Source organism: Bos taurus, chromosome 4 (assembly GCF_002263795.3).
Source record: "Bos taurus isolate L1 Dominette 01449 registration number 42190680 breed Hereford chromosome 4, ARS-UCD2.0, whole genome shotgun sequence".
In the NCBI taxonomy this organism is placed as follows: Eukaryota; Metazoa; Chordata; class Mammalia; order Artiodactyla; family Bovidae; genus Bos; species Bos taurus.
In genome coordinates this window covers 93463527-93484828 of record NC_037331.1, presented here as the reverse complement: position 1 = coordinate 93484828, position 21302 = coordinate 93463527, and the positions used below count along the sequence as shown (strand labels likewise).

At 38.7% G+C, this 21302-nt stretch overlaps 1 protein-coding gene across 7 annotated transcripts in view; it reads right to left on the bottom strand.

Moving 5' to 3' along the window:
* NRF1 (nuclear respiratory factor 1) overlaps positions 1–21302 on the bottom strand; it is a 130744-nt gene that overhangs the window by 96566 nt on the left and 12876 nt on the right. For 5 of the 7 annotated variants that reach the window (NM_001098002.2, XM_005205682.5, XM_010804462.4 and 2 more), the window contains 1 exon segment: positions 5325–5392. The exons of the other annotated variants lie outside the window; for them this stretch is intronic. Coding sequence is in view for 3 of the 5 variants with exons in the window: in XM_010804462.4 (XP_010802764.1) it covers positions 5325–5348 (24 nt within the window). In the remaining 2 variants the exon portion in view is untranslated. 7 annotated transcript variants of the gene reach the window in all.

The following is a 21302-nucleotide window of genomic DNA, read 5'->3' as shown; positions in this document are numbered from 1 at the left end:
CTCATTTTACAGACTGAGATGCAGAAAGGCTAAGACCCGAAGTCACAGCTCCACTTTGCAGCAAAATCAAAACTTGAACCCACATCTCCGGCCTTCTAATCAAGTGCTCCATCAAAGCTCCCTACTTTGTCCCAGAGCACAGTATCTGACCATAACATGCTTGGGCATGTTAACTCTATCCCACACTATCCTGTGTATATCTTCAACCCAAGATTTGGATCTTACCGATTGGTCAGAAAACTAACCAATCTGATCATATGGACCACAGCCTTGTCTAACTCAATGAAACTATGAGCCACGCCGTGTAGGGCCACTCAAGACAGACAGGTCATGGTGGAGAGTTCTGACAAAACGTGGTCCACTGGAGAAGGGAATGGCAAATCACTTCAGTATTCTTGCCTGGAGAACCCCATGAACAGTATGAAAAGGCAAAAGGATAAGACACTGAAAGATGAACTCCTCAGGTTGGTAAGTGCCCAATATGCTACTGGAGATCAGTGGAGAAATAACTCCAGAAAGAATGAAGAGATGGAGTGAAAGCAAAAACAACACCCAGTTGTGGATGTGACTGGTGATGGAAGTAAAGTCCAATCCTATAAAGAGTAGTATTGCATAGGAACCTGGAATGTTAGGTCTATGAATCAAGGCAAATCGGAAGTGGTCAAATAGGAGATTGCAAGAGTGAACATAGACCTTTTAGGAATCAGTGAACTAAAATGACTGGAATGGGTGAATTTAATTCAGATGACCATTATATCTACAACTGTGGGCAAGAATCCCTTAGAAGAAATGGAGTAGCCATCATGGTCAACAAAAGAGTCTGAAATGCAGTACTTGGATGCAATCTCAAAAACGACAGAATGCTCTGCGTTCATTTCCAAGGCAAACCATTCAATATCACAGTAATCCAAGTCTGTGCCCCAACCAGTAATGCTGAAGAAGCTGAAGTTGAACGGTTCTATGAAGACCTATAAGACTTTCTAGAACTAACACCCAAAAAAGATGTCCTTTGCATTATAGGGGACTGGAATGCAAAAGTAGAAAGTCAAGAAATACCTGGAGTAACAGGCAAATTTGGCCTTGGAGTACAGAAGGAAGCAGGGCAAAGGCTAATAGAGTTTTGCCAAGAGAACGCACTGACCATAGCAAACACCCTCTTCTAACAACACAAGAGAAGACTCCACACATGGACATTAGCAGATGGTCAATTCTGGTAACAGATTTATATTCTTTGTAGCCAAAGATGGAGAAGCTCTATACAGTCAGCAAGAACAAGACTGGGAGCTGACTGGCTCAGATCATGACCTCCTTATTGCCAAGTTCAGATTGAAATTGAAGAAAGTAGGGAAAACCACTAGACCATTTAGGTATGACCTAAATCAAATCCCTTACAATTATACAGTGGAAATGAGAAACAGATTCAAGGGTTTAGATCTGATAGAGTGCCTGAAGAACTATGGATGGAGGTTCGTGACATTGTACAGGAGTCAGAGATCAAGACCATCCCCAAGAAAAAGAAATGCAAAAAGGCAAAATGGTTGCCTGAGGAGCCCTTATAAATAGCTGTGAAAAGACGAGAAGTGAAAGGCAAAGAAGAAAAGGAAAGATATATCCATTTGAATGCAGAGTTCCAAAGAATAGCAAGGAGAGATAAGAAAGAAAGCCTTCCTCAGTGATCAATGCAAAAAAATAGAGGAAAACAAGACTAGAGATCTCTTCAAGAAAATCAGAGATACCAAGGGAACATTTCATGCAAAGATGGGCTCCATAAAGGACAGAAATGGTATGGACCTAACAGAAGCAGAAGATAGTAACAAGAGGTGGCAAGAATACACAGAAGAACTGTACAAAAAAGATCTTCATGACCCAGATAATCACGATGGTGTGATCACTCACCTAGAGCCAGACATCCTGGAATGCGAAGTCAAGTGGGCCTTAGCAAGCATCAAGCATCACTATGAACAAAGCTAGTGGAGGTGATGGAATTCCAGTTGAGCTCTTTCAAATCCTAAAAGATGATGCTGTGAAAGTGCTGCACTCAAGATGCCAGCAAATTTGGAAAACTCAGCAGTGGCCACAGGACTGGAAAAGGTCAGTTTTCATTCAAAGCCCAAAGAAAGGCAATGCCAAAGAATGCTCAACCTACTGCACAATTGCACTCATCTCACATGCTAGCAAAGTAATGCTCAAAATTCTCCAAGCCAGGCTTCAACAGTACGCAAACCATGAACTTCCAGATGTTCAAGCTGGATTTAGAAAAGGCTAAGGAATCAGAGATCAAATTGCCAACATCCGTTGGATCACGGAAAAAGCAAGAGAGTTCCAGAAAAACATCTACTTCTGCTTTATTGACTATGCCAAAGCCTTTGACTGTGTGGATCACAATAAACTGTGGAAAATTCTGAAAGAGATGGGAATACCAGACCACCTGACCTGGCTCCTAAGAAATCTGTATGTAGGTCACGAAGCAACAGTTAGAACCAGACATAGAACAACAGACTGTTTCCAAATTCGGAAAGGAGTGTGTCAAGGCTGTATATTGTCACCCTGCTTATCTAACTTATATGCAGAGTACATCATGAGAAACGCTGGACTGGATGAAGCATAAGCTGGAATCAAGATTTCTGGGAGAAATATCAATAACCTCAGATACGCAGATGACACCACCCTTATGGCAGAAAGTGAAGAAGAACTAAAGAGCCTTGATGAAAAGTCAAAGAGGAGAGGGAAAAAGTTGGCTTAAAACTCAACATTCAGAAAACTAAAATCATGGCATCTGGTCCCATCACTTCATGGCAAACAGATGGGGAAACAATGGAAACAGTGACAGACTCTATTTTGGGGGGCTTCAAAATCACTGCAGTGGGTGACTGCAGCCATGAAATTAAAAGACACTTGCCCCTGGAAGAAAAGCTATGATCAACCTAGACAGCATATTAAAAAGCAGAGACAGACGAGATCGGGCGCGTTCAGGGTGGTATACAGTATACTAACACATATATATGGAATTTAGAAAGATGGTAACAATAACCCTGTATACGAGACAGCAAAAGAGACACTGATAAAAAAAAAAAAGCAGAGACATTACTTTACCAACAAAGGTCCATCTAGTCAAAACTATGATTTTGGCTATAAAGAAAGCTGAGTGCCAAAGAATTGATGCTTTTGAACCGTGGTGTTGGAGAAGACTCTTGAGAGTCCCTTGAACTGCAAGGAGACCCAACCAGTTCATCCTAAAGGAAAGCAGTCCTGAATATTCACTGGATGGACTGATGCTGAAGCTGAAACTCCAATACTTTGGCCACCTGATGAGAACTGACTCACTAGAAAAGACCCTGATGCTGGGAAAGATTGAAGGCAGGAGAAGGGGACGACAGAGGATGAGATGGTTGGATGGCATCACCGACTCAATGGACACAAGTTTGAATAAACTCTGGAAGTTGGTCATGGACAGGGAGGCCTGGCATGTTGCAGTCAATGGGGTCACAAAAGTTGGACAGGACTGAGCAACTGAACTGAACTGAACCGAGAGACCAGTGAATTTGCATTATAAAATATGCACATCGAATTGATTTTCAAACTGCATCTGCAGTCACTCATCCCAGTCCCTCTAACATGCCTTCCAGTCCCCTCACCCTTCAACACCCACCATCACTGCCTTAGTGTGTGTGTGCTCAGCTGCTTCAGTCACGTCTCAAACTTTGCAACCGTATGGAATGTAGCAAGCCAGACTCCTCTGTCCACAAAATTCTCTAGGCAAGAATACTGGAGTGGGCTGCTGTGCCCCACTTCCCGATCTGGGATCTTCTCGACCCAGGGATCGAACCCACATCTCTATGTCTCCTGCCCTGGCAGACAGGTTCTCCACCATAGTGAAAGAATAGTTTCTACAAACTGAAAGACCTGACAGCATTCTTCCCTGCTACAGGAATGAATGTTAACTCATAAGCTGCCAAAGCAATGTCTTTCAAAGCCACTGTCTTCCGTGAACACCAGGGTGGTCAATTGGTTTCATGTTTTTCTTCATTTGTATTAAATGACTTATTTAGCTAACTACCCACTCCCACTTCCAAAAAGTGGGAAGAGAACAAAATTGTTGCTGTTTTGTTTTAAAAAAGAGGACAAGGGACTGACTTTTTGGGGGGAAAAATGAAGAACTGAGCTCACATTTTAATGCTTGTTATCATTATACCATTTTATAAAAAATATTTTAAATTGAATTTTAAATGGTATGAAAGTCCCTACTATTTATATAAATTATTATTTGCATAGATTATTATTTATGTAAATTTAGAAATTAAAAAAAAAACATGTAAAAATGGGAACCAGATTAGTCACTAGAAATTAAGTATATACAGAAGGGTCAAAATCTAAAAACCAAAACCCCAGTACTGAATGAATTTTCCATAAATTGTGCATAATTTATGGATACTGTATTGTCTCCTTAATTTAAATTAAATAACACTTAAAGCATGCTTTCTCACACATGGAGTTGCACATAATGAAATCAGTGGGGCAACAGCAATACTGATTAATATTGAAAAGCAGGCTAAGCAGTGAGCCTAACACTCATCATTTCCTGGTTTACTTCCTGCATTTTACTTCCTCTGATCCACTGTGAAACTGAAGACTAAGGGACACATACATACAGTTTGATGGTGGCAGCATCAGTTGAAATTTAAAAAGTCAACAATAACACCTTATAACTGCAATATGCTACAGAAACGTAAGGCATTATTTTGCTTTATTTTATTGTGGAGCAAGAAAATGAAGCAGAATCGGAAATGACTGTTGCCATCGTCCTTACAACCATCCATCCAGCACTGGAGTACCAGGATCGTAAGGGTAGGATCATAAGCAGTTCCAGTTCTATTCAGAGAGAAACCACATAAACCAAAGCAGCCCCTCATACGTGTTTTATTTGGTTTGCACTGTTTTTTGTTTGTTTTTTTAGTGTGAATGAATTGCCAACATTTTAAAATAGAGAAACAAAATAAAAGTTCCAGATTCCTGACTTTTCCTAAAAAATCAGGACAATCTGGGTAAGCCAGTAAGCAGTACTGTGTTACAGCTTGGGCTGGAGAGTCAGTTCTGTCATTTGCTAGAGCGGTTACACTTAACCTCTCCATGTACAGCAGTTACCCTATTTATAAACTGGTAATCATGTATTAATACCTTCCTCATAGTGTTAATGTCAGGATTAAATGAAATGAAGTAATTAAGGACTTGGAAGAGTGCTCTCCACCTCCTTTAAATGCTAATTTTTATTATCATTTCAAACTGGCAACAACTGACTAAGTGGAGGGAGAAGAAGATGCTCTTACCAACAAGATCTTCAAGATGTCCATTCCTGGACTGCCTTGACCATTCACAATGCCCGCTCGTTCCAGCACTGGAGATTGCAAATTCAACAATGCAATGTATAAAGAGGAGAGGGTAGATAATCCAATCAATCAACAAATATTTAAGAAGACATATAGATCGCTAACACATGAAAATGTGCTCAACATCCCTAAGCATCAGAGAAGTGCAAATCAAAACTACAGTGAGGTATCACTTCACACCGATCAGAATGGCAATCATTTAAAAAAATCTACAAACAATAAATGCTGGAGAGGGTATGGGAAAAAGGGAACTCTCCTACACTGTTGGTGGAAATGTAGAATGGAGACCAGCATAGAGGTTCCTCAAAAAATTCAAAACAGAGCTACCATATGATCCATTAATCCCACTCCTGGGCATACATCTAGAGGAAACCATAATTTAAAAGATAAATGCACCCCAATGTTCATTGCAGCACTATTTACAATATACAGGACATGGAAGCAACCTAAATGCCCATCGACAGACGAATGGATAAAGAAGATGTGGTACATCTATACAACGGAATATTACTCAGCCATAAAAAAGAACAAAATAATGACACATGCAGCAACATGGATGGACCTAGAGAATTTCACACTGAGAGAATCAAGTTAGACAGAGAAAGACAAATATCATACTATATTGCTGATATGTGGAAACTAAAAAGGAGATGCTGGAGAAGACTCTTGAGAGTCCCTTGGACAGCAAGGAGACCAAAGCAGTAAATCATTGCAAGGACTGATGCTGAAGCTGAAGCTCCATACTGTGGCCACCTGATGCAAAGAGACGATTCATTGAAATAGACCCTGATGCTGGGGAAGACTGAGGGCAGGAGGAGAAGGGGCGACAGAGGATGAGACGGTTGGATGGCATAACTGACTCAATGGACATGAATCTGAGCAAACTCCAGGAGACAGTGGAGGGCAGGGAAGCCTGGCATGCTGCAGTCATGCAGTCTGGGCTCACTGAAATCATTCCTTTCATATACATCTCAGCTATCTGTGCCAGTATCCTGTCGCAAAGAGTTGGACACAACTTAGCCACTGAACAACAAAAAGGGGGTACAAATGAACTTATCTACAAAACAGAAATGGTTATAGACGTAGGCAACAAACTTATGATTACCAAGGGGTAAGGGGGGAGAATAAATTGGGAGACTGGGATTGACATATACACACTGCTGCTGCTGCTGCTAAGTCACTTCAGTCGTGTCCGACTCTGTTCGACCCCATAGACGGCAGCCCACCAGACTCCCCCGTCCCTGGGATTCTCCAGGCAAGAACACTGGAGTGGGTTGCCATTTCCTTCTCCAATGTATGAAAGTGAAAAGTGAAAGTGAAGTCGCTCAGTCGTGTCTGACTCTGAGCAACCCCATGGACTGCAGCCTACCAGGCTCCTCTGTCCATGGGATTTTCCAGGCAAGAGTACTGGAGTGGGCTGCCATACTATATATAAAATAATAAATAAGGATCTACTGTACAGCACAGGGAACTCTACTCAATAATGAGCCTGTCGACTTAAAAAACAGTCACAATCTTAAAGTTGAGAGTTCTGTTTTATTCAGCAGGAATTTTTAGGACTTCAAGCCCAGGAGACAGCATCTCAAATAACCCTGAGAGAACTGCTCCAAGGAAGTGGGGGGAGGTGGGGGCACAGAGAGTCAGATTACATAGAAGTCGGAAACAAAGGGCAGGTAGTCTGAAGTATTTTTGTGAATTAAAGAAAACCGGGTATTTGGCACTTTTCCCTTTTCTATGAATGGGAAGATGCAAGAGTCTGGGCTCATTGAAATCATTCCTTTCATATGCATCTCAGCTATTTGGGCCAGTATCCTGTGTTTTTCCTCAGTGCTCACTGTAGGGAGTGGCTGCAGCCTCATGGCTGCTAGATCACAGGTATTATTTTGCTTCCTGGTGCCCCTTAGGGCTCAGAAATTCACATTTGGAGGGTCGAAATTGCTGATGACTGTGACATCCTTGTTTACTGATATGACAGGAATACTCCATTTCTCAACCTATATGGGAGAGACAAAGAGTGGGTACATGTATATATATGTAACTGGTTTACTTTGCTGTACATCTGAAACTAACACAACATTGTAAATCAACTATACTCTAACAAAAAAATTTTTTTTAATTTACTGGGAACCAGATTCTAGGAAAGAGACACAGTGATAAGCAAGAAGGCAGAGTCTCATCTCAAAGAACTTACATTCCAGAGGAAGGAGCCATGACAATAAAGACATAAAGGAAAAAATAAGAATTTCTGCTATGCAGAGGATAAAATAAGGCAATATGATAAGAAAATGGCTGCGGAGGGGGGTGGTCTCTGATAAGGCACATTTGATTTGTGACCTGAATGGGTAAGGAGGCAGTCAGAGGAAGAGTTTGGTGAAAAGGCAAACAGTAGAGGGAGATAAAATTGGAAAAAATCAAGTAAGGCCTTTATAAGCCTTGGAAAGGAGTTTGGATTTTATTCTGATCAGGAAAGATGTTACAGAAGTAGCTATTTGAGAGGTGTCACTGGGAGCAGGAAGGAGGCTGGGGTGGAAGTATTCAGAGCAGAGGAAACAGTGTAACATATGGAGCATGACCAAGCTGCAGTATACCAGAGGTTCAGCTGGGGGGAAGCCAGATGGTGGGGGCCTTATCTACTGTGCAAAATAATTTGTAGTTCATCTTATAGCTCAGTGGTACTCAATATTATGGAAGATCCATTTATAACAACCAAAGGAAGGAAGGGAGGGATGGTCTGAGAGGGAAGCGGGGGGTGGGGTGGGGGGAACAAATTATGAAAAGAGTATACTATAAATCACTTGAAAGTGAAAGTTGCCCAGTCGGGTCTGACTCTTTGAGATCCTATGGACTATACAGTTCATGGAATTCTCCAGGCCAGAATACTGGAGTGGGTAGCCTTTCCCTTCTCCAGAGGATCTTCCCAACCCAGGGATCAAACCCAGGTCTACTGCATTGCAGGCAGCTTCTTTACCAGCTGAGCCACCAGGGAAACCCATGAATCAGGTAGTTTATTTGAAAACACAAATGTAAGCAATACTTTCGAGAGAGAGAGTATTTATCAGTTCAGTCTAGGAATAACCACAAGTCATGAAAGCCCACTGCAGAAACTCCCAGTCACCCTTAGGGTTCTAGACTACAGAATGAAGCATTACTAAAGGTGGTAAGGAGCAAACAGTCCTCCCAGGCATGTGAAGAATCACTTGGAGAGGACTGAGGCTACAGGCAGTCAAACCGGTCAGGTAACTAATGGTCAATGAGGGAGGGTTAATGGGGCCCTGAATTAAGAAAATGGAGATGGAGAACATGTGTGAAATATTTAGGGGGTGAAAATGTAAAGGATTTAGTGAACAACTTGATGAGAACAGTGAAGAAAAGCTAAATCCAGGATGACGCCAGTGTTCTGGCCTGGGTTAAAGAGTGGCTTATTAACCAAGGTAGAAGAGTAAAAGAGCAGATTTGCAGAGGAGGACAGTGCATGACAATATTTACAGGCACTGTCCAAAGAGATACCCAGATCTGGAGCTGTGATGCACAGATGCCTCTGATGCAGGTGTAATTTGAGACTCATCAAAAATGAGATGGTAATGAAAGCACAGAGCATGAACAAAACTGACCAGGAATAATTAATGTAAAGTAAGTGATAAAAGAAGCAAAGGAGACTATTCAAAGGAACGTATTGAGGAAGGAAAAAAACAACAGGTGAAGACAAATAAGAAGCTGGAAGGAAAAAAACAGAATCAGGAGATAGCAAGTATCATGGAGGGCAAATGAGAGAAGTCAATAATATCAAATGCAGTGGAAGAAGAACTGAGATGACTTGTCAAGAAATTCAAGTCATTCAATCAACATATGCATAAAAATCACCTACTGTGTGTCAAGCATTGATGAAGACACAGAGGAAAGAGCCATGATTTTTTTAAAAGTCCTCGCCTTCTTGGATTTTACATCCTACCAGAAGGAGATAAACTAAACAAGTATATACACAATATTTTAGGGAGTGGAGAGGTGGGGACGAGAGAGGCTGCAGGCCAAGAAATGCCATTCTGACCATATCTGAGCTCAGATCTGTAGGAAGTAAAGGAGACAGCATGAAACATGTGGGGGGAAAGTATACAAGGCAGCAAGAACAGCAAATGCAAAGACGCTGAGATAGGAGCATGTTTGATGTGATCAAGAAACAGCAAAATGGCCCATAAACCTGAAGTATCCTAAGCTAGGGGAGAAGCAGCAGTGAGATTAGCCAGGGTCAGGCTTGTGGGACCTTGAAGGCTACATAAGATCTTTGGATTTTACTCTGAATGAGATGGGAAATGTTTAAAGGTTTTGAGCAAGGGTAAAGATGTAAACTGATTTTCTGGGCTGGTATTTGAAAGTAGACTGAAGGGAGGAAAGGGTGGAACCAGGAAGACCAATTATAAGGTTTCTGCAAGATGAGCATGGCTTGGACCAGGATAGCAGCATCAGAGGTGATAAGAAGTAGTTAGATTCTGCATGTTTTGAGGATACAGCTGTCAGGATTTCCTGACAATTGGGATGCAGGGTAGAGTAAAAGAGGGTAGTCTAAAAAAATGATCCCAAGGTTTTTGGTTTGAGCAACCGGAAGAACTTAATAGCTATTTACTGAGATGGGAATGAATGTCAGAGGAACAACTGAGATGTTCATTATATATCCACAGGAAACTGTGGAGTGGCATGTTGTGAACTGGAGGCTTAAGTGTGCTATTTTTTAAACTGCTTTTAGGTGCTTTTAAATGTTCTTTAACATTTATTTTTGCTCCTTTTTGGAAGAATATAATTAAGAACTGCACTTGCATTCTTAAAAATACTGAGGTAAACATTTATTATTTGGGTTCATTCATTTCTGGACAAATCGGCTATAAAAGTGCCACTATTACCCTTTCTAAGGTAACAATATAACACTAGGTCACAATTACTTATCTATCAGATTTCTGTCAAATAGTTTTCTTTATGGATGTCAAAACAGTCTATCAAAACAGGATAAGTAACAATGTTGGAGAGATTCAAGGATATACTCTACAAATTACTATATGAATAGTCTTTCTTTCTTCTTCTTTTTTTTCTTTCTTTCCCTGACAGCTGTAGTGTAAGCAAAGAGAAGCCAGAACTTGGAATCAGTAATGCCTGGTTTGATTTCTAGCTGCATAACCTTGGAATCAAATCCTAAAATCTCTATGAGCTTCTGTTTGATCATCTGCAAAACTGACAAGGATGATGCCTACCTCATAGGGTAGTAACGGTAATAATAGCTAACACTTACTGAGGCCTTAACTATATGCTAGGTACTTTTCTAAGGACTTTTTTTTTACATATATAATGACATTATAATGTATTATATAATCCTCATGACCCTAGGATCACTGTCATGATGAAGTGAGGCACAATGAGGCTAAGTAATTGTTCTAAAGCAAATAGTAAATGATAGAAACAAAATTCAAGGTTTGTCAGTGTGCATAATAGTGCTTTACGATTAATAAAACATGTTCATATCTTGTTTTTAAAGGTAGGTATAACACAGTATTGGGCTTTGCCAGTGGCTCAGCAATGAAGAATCCATCTGCAATGTAGGAGAGGCAGGAGACGCTGGTTTGATCTGGGGTCAGGAAGATTCCCCTGGAGAAGGGAATGGCAACCCACTCCAGTGTTCCTGCCTGGAAAATTCCACGGACAGAGGAGCATGGCTGCCAGGCTACAGTCCGTGGGGCCACAAAGTCAGACACGACTAAGCACACACACAACACAGCATGAGACAGAACAATGTGAAACTGCTTCAAGATCCAAAACATCAGCAATTTCATATGGTTCAACCAAAATTATTATGCTATAGCCACTTTAAAAAATGAAATGTGAAAATATTTTTAACTGTCAAGCACTAGGGAAGGTATCATTTTTAAGCAGCAATAAATAGATCCTCACTAAGAATTAACACAGTTGTGAAAATGAAAGTGGTATGAAAGGGAACAGACAGTAAATATGACCCTAGTGGTTGAGTCACTAAATTGTGTCCGACTCTTGCAACTGGATGCCTGTATTTACATTCAAATTGCAATCAATGATTATAGTCAGTCAGAAGTCCGTTATATATCCAGCCCAGGTTTCCCCTGCAGCCTTGGTATGTTTGAGGGTTAACTGTCTGAAAGATATGGGGACAATCTCAAGCTGACACAATTTTCCCCTTGAAATATTTATCTTTTTATTCAACCCATTAGAAAGTAAACTCATGGGGGCAAAGATTTTTCTGTTTTATTCATTCAGTGTTATCCCCAGCACCTAAAACTGTTCAAGGCTCCCAATAATTACTCAAATTTGTTTACTGAATGAATGAGAAATCAGAACCTCCTAAATTGGACAGTAACATATGAAATACATTTTAAGACAAAGATAAAGAATACTCAAGAGATTTTGTATAAATAAATAACAATAAAGAAACCTTTCTAAATAGCAAAATAATGGTCCCTACCATAAACACTTCAGTGTCAGACATCTAAATCTAAATAGTATCTATTCAAAAATAAAAATCTCCATATTTACATAATCCATTAAAACAAATTATATATTGAATTCCTTCCAAAATTAAAACTAGAATAGCATATAATCAAAGTTTTAAAATCTTAGAATCCTAGATGAGGAAAGAAAGAGAAAAGTAAAAAAGCACATATGTTTCAAGAATAAAATTTGCAAAGTGGTTGAATATAAAATTAAAATGACTTCACTTCAAACTGGGAATAACATTTCCATTTTAGAATTTGTTTAACCTGTACAAGATATGCCTAAAGTTAAAAGACAAGGGAGAAATGCTATCCTAAGTTTCTAAAGAAATACAAGCTACTTAAAAAACATTTACACTATATTTCCTGCTCAAAAAAAAATCACCAAATTTTTCCATGACTACAGAAATGTTGCATCTGTTTAGAAGAAGTTATTTGAAAAATGACAGAACACTGTACAAAAAAAGTAATAACCATTCTATAAGAATAAAAAAATAAATATTTTTCTCACTACCAATTTCTCAACGTGATCTTTGATAAAATTTTAAGAAACGAAAGGGGGAAGGGACCATCACATGTAATTTACCAGATACATTTATTAGCAACCGCTTAGTCCTGGCCACAATAGACACCCTGCAGCTGCCTGTCAAACCACCAAAAGCTGCTTGTCACCCACCTTCCTAGGCGCTTAGAACTAAGCTCACTTGGGTCAAAACAATTCAACTAACTGCTTTTCTCATCAGTAGTAATATACTGGAATAAAAGTATAATTCTGTCTGCCAAGATTCTGTTCTTAAGAACAGTCTTGTAACTATTAAAGGGGACACTAAATTAGAGCTATTGCCTAAAACAAAAGGGTTATCTATATCTATAGCTTCACTGGGATAATACTTCTGAGGTTATGATGTATAATCTAACCAGAGGAAAGAGAAGCAACTGGAAAAAAATAAATATCACAATCCGCAAAAAGAGTTAATAAAGAGTTAACTGCTGAAAAAAATGAGTATACCAGTAATAAGATGTAAATAAAAGTAGGTTCATACTTTAGAACAGATTCCACATGTTGTGCAACAAGGAATATTCCTCTGACTTAGTTTAGTTACAGATCACTGGTCAGAGAAATATTACAGAAGTATTAAAGGATTGAAGTAGACTGACAGGCACTGACACAGAAAAATGTCCACAATAAACTGCTGTAAACTGGAAAAACAAATAAACAAACAAAACAAACGGACAACAAAAACAAAAAAACCAGGGTAAAAAATCTGCAGAATGAATGTGGTCTCATTTGAAAAACAAAAGTTACAGATGTGATTATGGAAAAACAAAAGAATCTAGAAAGGTACATTGAAGCTGTCAAGAATGCTTTTCCGCTGTGCACAATGGAACCATGAAGACTTTTTACAGATTTTTTTCTCCTTTTATGTAGTTACTTTTACAATGGGGGGATGGTGAGTGGGGAGTTAATCCCAGATCTGGGACAGAAAAGACAAACAGCATGATAAGCCCCTCTCCCCCTTCAGTGAATGAAAAATCTGAAGGTGACCCCTAAGCTCATGGAATCAGAGAGACTCATATATAGACCATCAAAACTGCCCAATGTCCTCTGAGAACTTTCTTTAAACAGAATCCAATGTAGAACTTCAAAATGTAAGACAAAAGTAGAACACTTCCTATTGAGAAGGAGCTGGGGAATGCTGACAGCATAGGTATTCATCCCCCTCACCTCCTGCAGTACCCTCTGAGGCTCCTTAGGACTCCACAGAGGACAAGTGAACGCTCCCTGATTATTCAAATCTCCCATCATGCAGTTGGGAAACTAAGACCCAAAAATCAGCCTCCTGTTAAGACCTCTGCCTTAGGGATTGGCCCCAGGGTCATGTTATATACTAGGCACGATAGCCACAGTCCTTGGGACTTGCAAGCTTTTCAAACGCACACAGAAAAGTTTAGAGAAAGCTGAAAACACAGAAGAATTGGCTTCAAAATACCAAAAGAATGAATAATCGAAATTAATAAATGTCAAAGAAAAATAGCTATAAAGCTTCTTAATGTTCAACATGATTCAGGCACACTACAGTTTCCTAGGGGCTCTGCAAATGTTTATGTCTTTCTATTGTTTGAGGTTCATGTTTAGCTATACATATTCATCAAAGAAACACAAGATGGCATGTGAAACTGAGAAAGACAAGTGGGGGAAAAAAGGCAACAATTGTTTTGGAAACTGAAAAGAACAGAAAAGATATGTTAATCAAATAAGTGGATAACTAGAGATGCAAGAAATAGGAAAGTCTGCACTTGAAGGGTAAAATCAAATTCCAAAAAACTCAAACAGCCTAAACGAATGAGTAAAATCTCACAGGATAAATTAACAAGCATAAACATAATATTCTGAACTTTGGCTTAAAAAACCCCATTGCAGAAGAACACAGGATGATGAATACTTGTGTCATCATCACAGAAAAAAACAAAACAAAAAAACTCAAGGGAGTGCTGATTCACACTAAATTTAGTATGGAAATAAGAATCATGACAAGCATCATATGCAGACTATGGATATTGAAAGGTGCTTTCTGCATCAGCTTGATCACACTTGTATTTAGTGCTGGGCACTTTTTTTTTTAGGAAAACATATTTTTATTCTTATACTTTGATTAGAAGAAAATGAACAGTAATTTTAAGGTAGGTGTGAAAGAATATTCTACCTGCACATCACCCTCCCTTCCCTTACCACTCAATATTCACAACTGTCTCTAAAGTCAGGAATCATATTTTTTGGGGGGGGATTATGTTTTTAAATTGTCATTTTGGGAGCATTTTTATCACCTCAAGATCAAATTTCAGAACTGGACATTTCCCATTGTCATTGTACTGTGAGCACTTTACTTTTAAAAGATGTTAAAAATTAAAGTACATTGGGACTGTGAAAAAGTCAATTATTATAAGGAATAGTTGGAAAAAATGGAGAGGTCTAAACCTAGAAAAGAAAGGGCTTTACCGAAAATGACCTCTCATTTAATATTAAAGAATTATTAAGAGGAATTATAAATATTACGTGACCTCAGTAAGAACAAATTGGCAAGAAGTTAAGGTAGGTAAGGCAGAATTCCTGCAAACAGACCATTCTTCTCACAGCTCTGTGAAGACAGAGCTGGTTGTTGCTAGGAAGCAATGAGCTCTCCCATCAACAGGCATCCTCCTGCAAAGCAAAGACAACCACTGGGGGGCACTGGAGAGGTGGCTTGCACCTATCCTAACAAACTAGCATGCAGAAAGTAAGGAGCAAACCAAAACAACTCCAAGATTCTGCACCAGGAGATTTTCAATCATGAGGTCCAAAATGTGTATTAGGAAGACTGTCTCAGGTGAACTGGATACATACCCAGATAAGATCTGATATAGTCCTATCCATACACAATTCTGCTGCAGTTTGGGGAATGTACAAATGTACACACAAACAGAATTATATCGTTATATAGATCTTTAACTAGAGGTCTGGTCCTCTTTAAGAACTCTAACAGTGGGGCTTCCCTGGTGGTTCAGCAGGTAAAGAATCTGCCTGCAATGCAAGAGACTAGGGTCTGGTCCCTAGGTAGGAAGATCCTCTGTAGGAGAGCATGGCAACCCATTCCAGTATTTTCGCCTAGAAAATCCCATGGACAGAAGAGGAACCTGGCGGGCTACAGTCCATAGGGTCACAAAGAGTCGGACATGACTGAAGCGACTTAGCACACACTCATGTCTTTCTTGGCTTTGACTCATTCCTTTTTAGTGCTAAATAATATCCAACTGCATGGAGGTACCCGTTATCAATTCTTTCTTTCATGGGTCGTGCCTTTGGTGTATCTAAAAAGTCATCACCATACTCAAGGTCATCTAAATTTCTCTGATGTTATCTTCCAGGAGTTTCATAGTTTTGTGTTTCACACTTAGGTCTATGATGCATTTTGAGTTAATTTGCATAAAGAGTATGAAGTTTGTGTCTATATTCATTTTTTGGCTGGTAGATATCCAGGTGTTCCAGCACCATTTGTTGAAGAGACAACTTTTGCTCCATTGTATTGCCTTTGCTCCTTTGTCAAAGATCAGTTGACTATATTTATAGGAATCTATTTTGGGGCCCTCTGTTCTGTTTCATAATCCATTTGTCTGTTGTTTCACCAATACTGCATTGCCTTGTTTACTACACTTTATAGTGGGTCTTCGGAGAAGGCAATGGCACCCCACTCCAGTACTCCTGCCTGGAAACTCCCATGGACGGAGGAGCCTGGTGGGCTGCAGTCCATGGGGTCGCTAGGAGTCGGACACGACTGAGCCACTTCACTTTCACTTTTCACTTTCATGCACTGGAGAAGGAAATGACAACCCGCTCCAGTGTTCTTGCCTGGAGAATCCCAGGGACAGGGGAGCCTGGTGGGCTGCCGTCTATGGGGTCGCACAGAGTCGGACGCGACTGAAGCGACTTAGCAGCAGCAGCAACATAGTGGGTCTTGAAGTCAGGCAGTGTTGGTCCTCTTAACTTGGTTCTTCTTTAACAATGGATTAGCTGTTCTGGGTCTTCTGCCTCTCCATATAAACTTTAGAATCAGTTTGTTGATATCCATAAAATAACTTGCTGGGATCTTAATTGGGACTGCACTGAATCTACAGATTAAGAGGGGAAGAACTGACATCTTAACACTATTGAGCCTTCCTATCCATTAATATCTATTTTAGCTCTTCTTTCATTACAGCTTTGTAGTTTTCCTCATATAGATCTTGAACATATATTAGATGCATACCTACATATTTCATTTTCATTTTAATCAATAAGTTAAAACCAGAAAAGTACTTAATATTTAAAGAGGTATCATTTATCTGCTAAGTTTACTACAAAAATTTCAGAGTTTTAAATTTTGAAAAGATGTTAATACTATCTAACTCTTCCCAGATGCAACTTATACAGTGTTTCCACACTAAGAAATACACCATCAATAATTGATATAGATAGCAAATTTACTAGGCATATGTGGAATACCTGGTCTATGTGGAACATCTAATATGGAAAGCTCGTTTTCTTTTTCAACTAAAAAAGGATTACAGCCCTTATGTGGCTATTTTGCAGTTTTATGTAATCCATAAAACTGTATCCCATTCATATTAAAATGTACCCAGAAAATGCATAAATGTAAGTGGGAAGCAGGGTAATCAAAGGGAACTGTGGTATCTCTGGATAACAGGGCTACAAAATTTTCATCTTTATATTTTATTTTCAAAATTCTCTTCAAAGATTATATACTACTTTTATATGTCACTGAATCAAATATTATACAGCATGTAAAATGAGTAACCTATAACTACATGCATCAATCTCATGTAAGTTTAAAAACATACAAAACAATATTATCTTTCCTATGGATAAAACACATAAAGGTAAAGTTGTTGTTTTTTTTTTTTTAATGAAGGGGAATGATAAACATCAAATTCGGAATAATAGTCACAGATGGAAAGGGAAAGAATGGGGAAAGAATGGCCAGGAGGCTTCAATATCATCTGAGATATTTTATTTTTTAAGCTGGATAGAAGATATATGGTATTCATTATATTGTTCTATATCCTTATTTATGCCTTTAGTATTTTAAAAAATTTAAAGGTGGTAGCTACAGAAGTCATATCAAAGTAGTAAGTAGTACTTAACCTTCATTGCAAACTACTTAACTGGGATATGGTACTACAGGAATAACAGTTACAAATGTATCTTTTATAAGTGAGAAAATTCTCTGGAAAATTTAAAGTAGGAGTCCTAAAAGTAGGTTTTAATGTGTATATTTACAAGCAAATAACAATCTGAAACCTGTATTCCATAAAAGATCTATAGCAACCACTCCCATTGGTGCCTTGCACACAGAGCTCAAAATTAAATCTGTTCAGGAAATGTAATACATAAATTATCTTTAATTTGTAATACATGGATTATTTTTAATTTGACTTTATTTTACATTTCCACTTACAACTCTGAAAACAGACTTTTTACATTGGTTAGTTTTAAAACAGAATTTGGTCTTTTAAGGATGTCATAAAAATAAAGTTAATCTTATTTTTATGACAGCCTTAAAAGGTGACTGGTAGTTTCCAGTTTGGTGATTTTAAATGGTTTCTAACCAGGACATGGCACCTACGACAAGAAGCACACATAAATGACTCTTAAATAGTAACTCACCCCTGTCCTCGCTGAATCCTCTCTTACTGTTAAATAGGCATGATGGTGACCAAAGTTTAGCTAGTGCCTACCTTATCCAACTTTTGGTGGTATTCACTCTAAACAGAAGTAATGACTTTCCAAAGACTAAAGGACAAAAACTTACAATATGTTTAAAGGAGACTCAGGAACTTTTAACATGAAACAAAAAAGTGTGTGGTTTTGATGGTTAGAAATGCCTTACCTCTTATAATCTTTATTTGAACTAGGAGTGAGAAGTTTTTTAAAAGTAGGGATTGGGGGTGGGAGCAGAGAAAGACCTGGGATGGTTTAGAACTAACACTGTTCCTTCCCATTTCAAATCCCAATTTACTGCCCATTCCTATATCCTAGCCCTAAACTAGAAAACCTGTAACAAACTAATCACTTCAAAACAAGAGAAGTACTATTTAACAAATTTTGAGATTATCAAAACTTAGCTAGATGAACTTAAGCTTCTACACTTAAAAGAGGGTATAAAAAAGGCTATATCACACCGTCTTATCACCCAATTTCTTGCCCCAAAATACACAGTAGGGTATTCATTGGACATATTTCCTTAGAGAGGAAAATGACTACCGGGGTACGCAGTTTATTTAGACCACGGATTTTTAGTCACTATTCTTCATAAAAAGTGATTTGTTTTTAACATTCACCTTCAATAACTCTTTTTGAAGACTTTACTAGATCAAGCACAAGCTGTGACCTATTGAAATTTAAATGAGATGTTTGCTTGTCAGATCAGATCCATCTTGAGGATCCTTTCTTAGACCATGACAAATTTAAAGACTCAAAAAGTAGAAGACTTTAATAGATACCTAACAAGGCTCAAAGTTGGCTTTGTAGGAACTTGTACATGTATATCCTTTTCCTGTGCATTCCTGAAATCAGTTAATTCTAATTTCAACATCACCTTATATTCAGGTATTTCATCATTTGCATTTACCAAGTATATTATCATCCACATTCCATTTGTTCACCCTGTTCTCACCAATGTCTATGGGAAAGCTGCCTGATCAAGCCTGCTTGGATGGATGGAGGCAGCTACATAAATTTACTCATCAAGTTTTGTCCTGTTTAAATGTCATCAAATCACATTCATTAAACAAATATCTTTTGAGCACCTTTTCTGTGTAAAATCCTGGACCAGAAACTGAAGGGGGACGTGTGGGATGATTGGTTCAACCTTGAAATAGCTTACAGCAGCAGTTCTCAAAGTGAACCTTAGAAACCTGGGGATCCCTGGGTCAAACTATTTTCATAATAGCTAAGACATTCTTTGTCTTTTCTCACTGTGCTTATATTTGCACTTAGAATGCAAAAGCAATGGTAGGGTAAAACTACTCGCAATCTCAGCACAATTTAAGGCAGTGGCACTGAACGGTACTGGTTGTCATTATATTCTTCACCCTCATGTACTCTTGATAAAACAATCAACTTCACTATTTAAGAATGTCTTCATGAAGGAGTAAAAATTATTTTATTAAATCTTCACCCTTGAATTCATGTCTTTTTACTATTCTGTATAATCAAAATTATACATGAAATTAAAAAGGCTTCCCTGATAGCTCAATTGGTAAAGAATCCGCCTGCAATGCAGGAGACTCCGGTTCAATCTCTGGGTTGGGAAGATCCCCTGGAGAAGGGAAAGGCTACCCACTCCAGTATTCTGGCCTGGAGAATTCCACGGACTGTACAGTCCATGGGGTCACAAAGAGTCAGACACAACTGAGCGACTTTCACTTTCATACATGAAATTAAGATGCTTGCTCCTTGGAAAAGAAGCTACGACAAACCTAGACAGAATATTAAAAAGCAGAGACATTACTTTACCAACAAAGGTCCATCTAGTCAAAGCTATGCTTTTTTCAATAGTCATGTATGGATGTGAAAGTTGGACTATAAAGAAAGCTGAGCACTGAAGAACTGATGTTTTTGAACTATGGTGTTGGAGAAGACTTTTGAGAGTCCCTTGGACTGCAAGGAGATTCAACCAGTCCATCCTAAAGGAAATCAGTCCTGAATATTCATTGGAAGATGCTGAAGCTGAAGCACCAATACTTTGGCCACCTGATATGAAGAACTGACTCACTGGAAAAGACCCTGATGCTGGCAAAGACTGAGGGCAGGAAGAGAATGGGATGACAGAGGATGAGATGGTTGGATAGCATCACCAACTTGATGGATATGAGTTTGAGCAAGCTCGGGGAGTTGGTGATGGACAGGGAAGCCAAGCGTGCTGCAGTCCATGGGGCCGGACATGACTGAGCAACTGAATGGAACTGATAATCAAAAAGTATAGAGTACTTCTGTATTCAGAAGTATGATGGTTATTTCAAAAAATTTTAGCCTTTTTTTGCCAAGGAATACCATTTTTACTTGAAAGAGTGGCTAACAAACTATGTGGCTATTCAGACCTGGGTAACTGACAGACATTTTTCCAAAAATGAACAAAGTGAGCCCATCACTTCAAGCAACTGAGAGCATTTGTTGTCAATGATAAAACTGGGTATTTCAAGTGATAATTAGAACTTTGGAAAACTTGTATCCACCACAGGGATGATTTCCCATTACTTAAAAGCCTTTTCTGATGAGATCAGTGGTAGGGTTCATGAATGTGACTTTTATGCCAACATTCGGAAGATCTGCATAAAAACCATGCATGGGTTAAAAGATCCAAAGTGCATGACAACCAATATATTTTAATGTAACAAAGCATAGATAGATGTGCTTTCAGATTCTGCATTGCAATTAACCTTGAAGAAATTAACATTGCTGAATTTTAGTATAATATCAAAGAGTATCATCTACAATAATCTGAAAATGCTCTTAAAATACTTTCCCCTTTTCCAACTACATATTTAGTATGAGGCTAGATCTTCTTCTACTTTAACAGAAGTTGTAACATACTGCAGCAGACTGAGTGTGAAAGTAGACAGGAGTATCCAGAGGTCTTCTATCCAGCCAGACAGAAAAGAGATTTGCAAAAACTGTAAAATATTCTTCTCACTAAATTTCTGTTTTGGAAAACATGGTTTTTTTTAATTACAATGTTTCACTTATTTTAACATGTATTGGGTATGTTATTATTTTTAAATTAATAAACATGTTTTAATTTCTAATATAATAAGTATCATAAGTTACAACCCATATAAACAAAAGCTCTTGAGTTCTCAATGACTACTAAGAACCACTGGC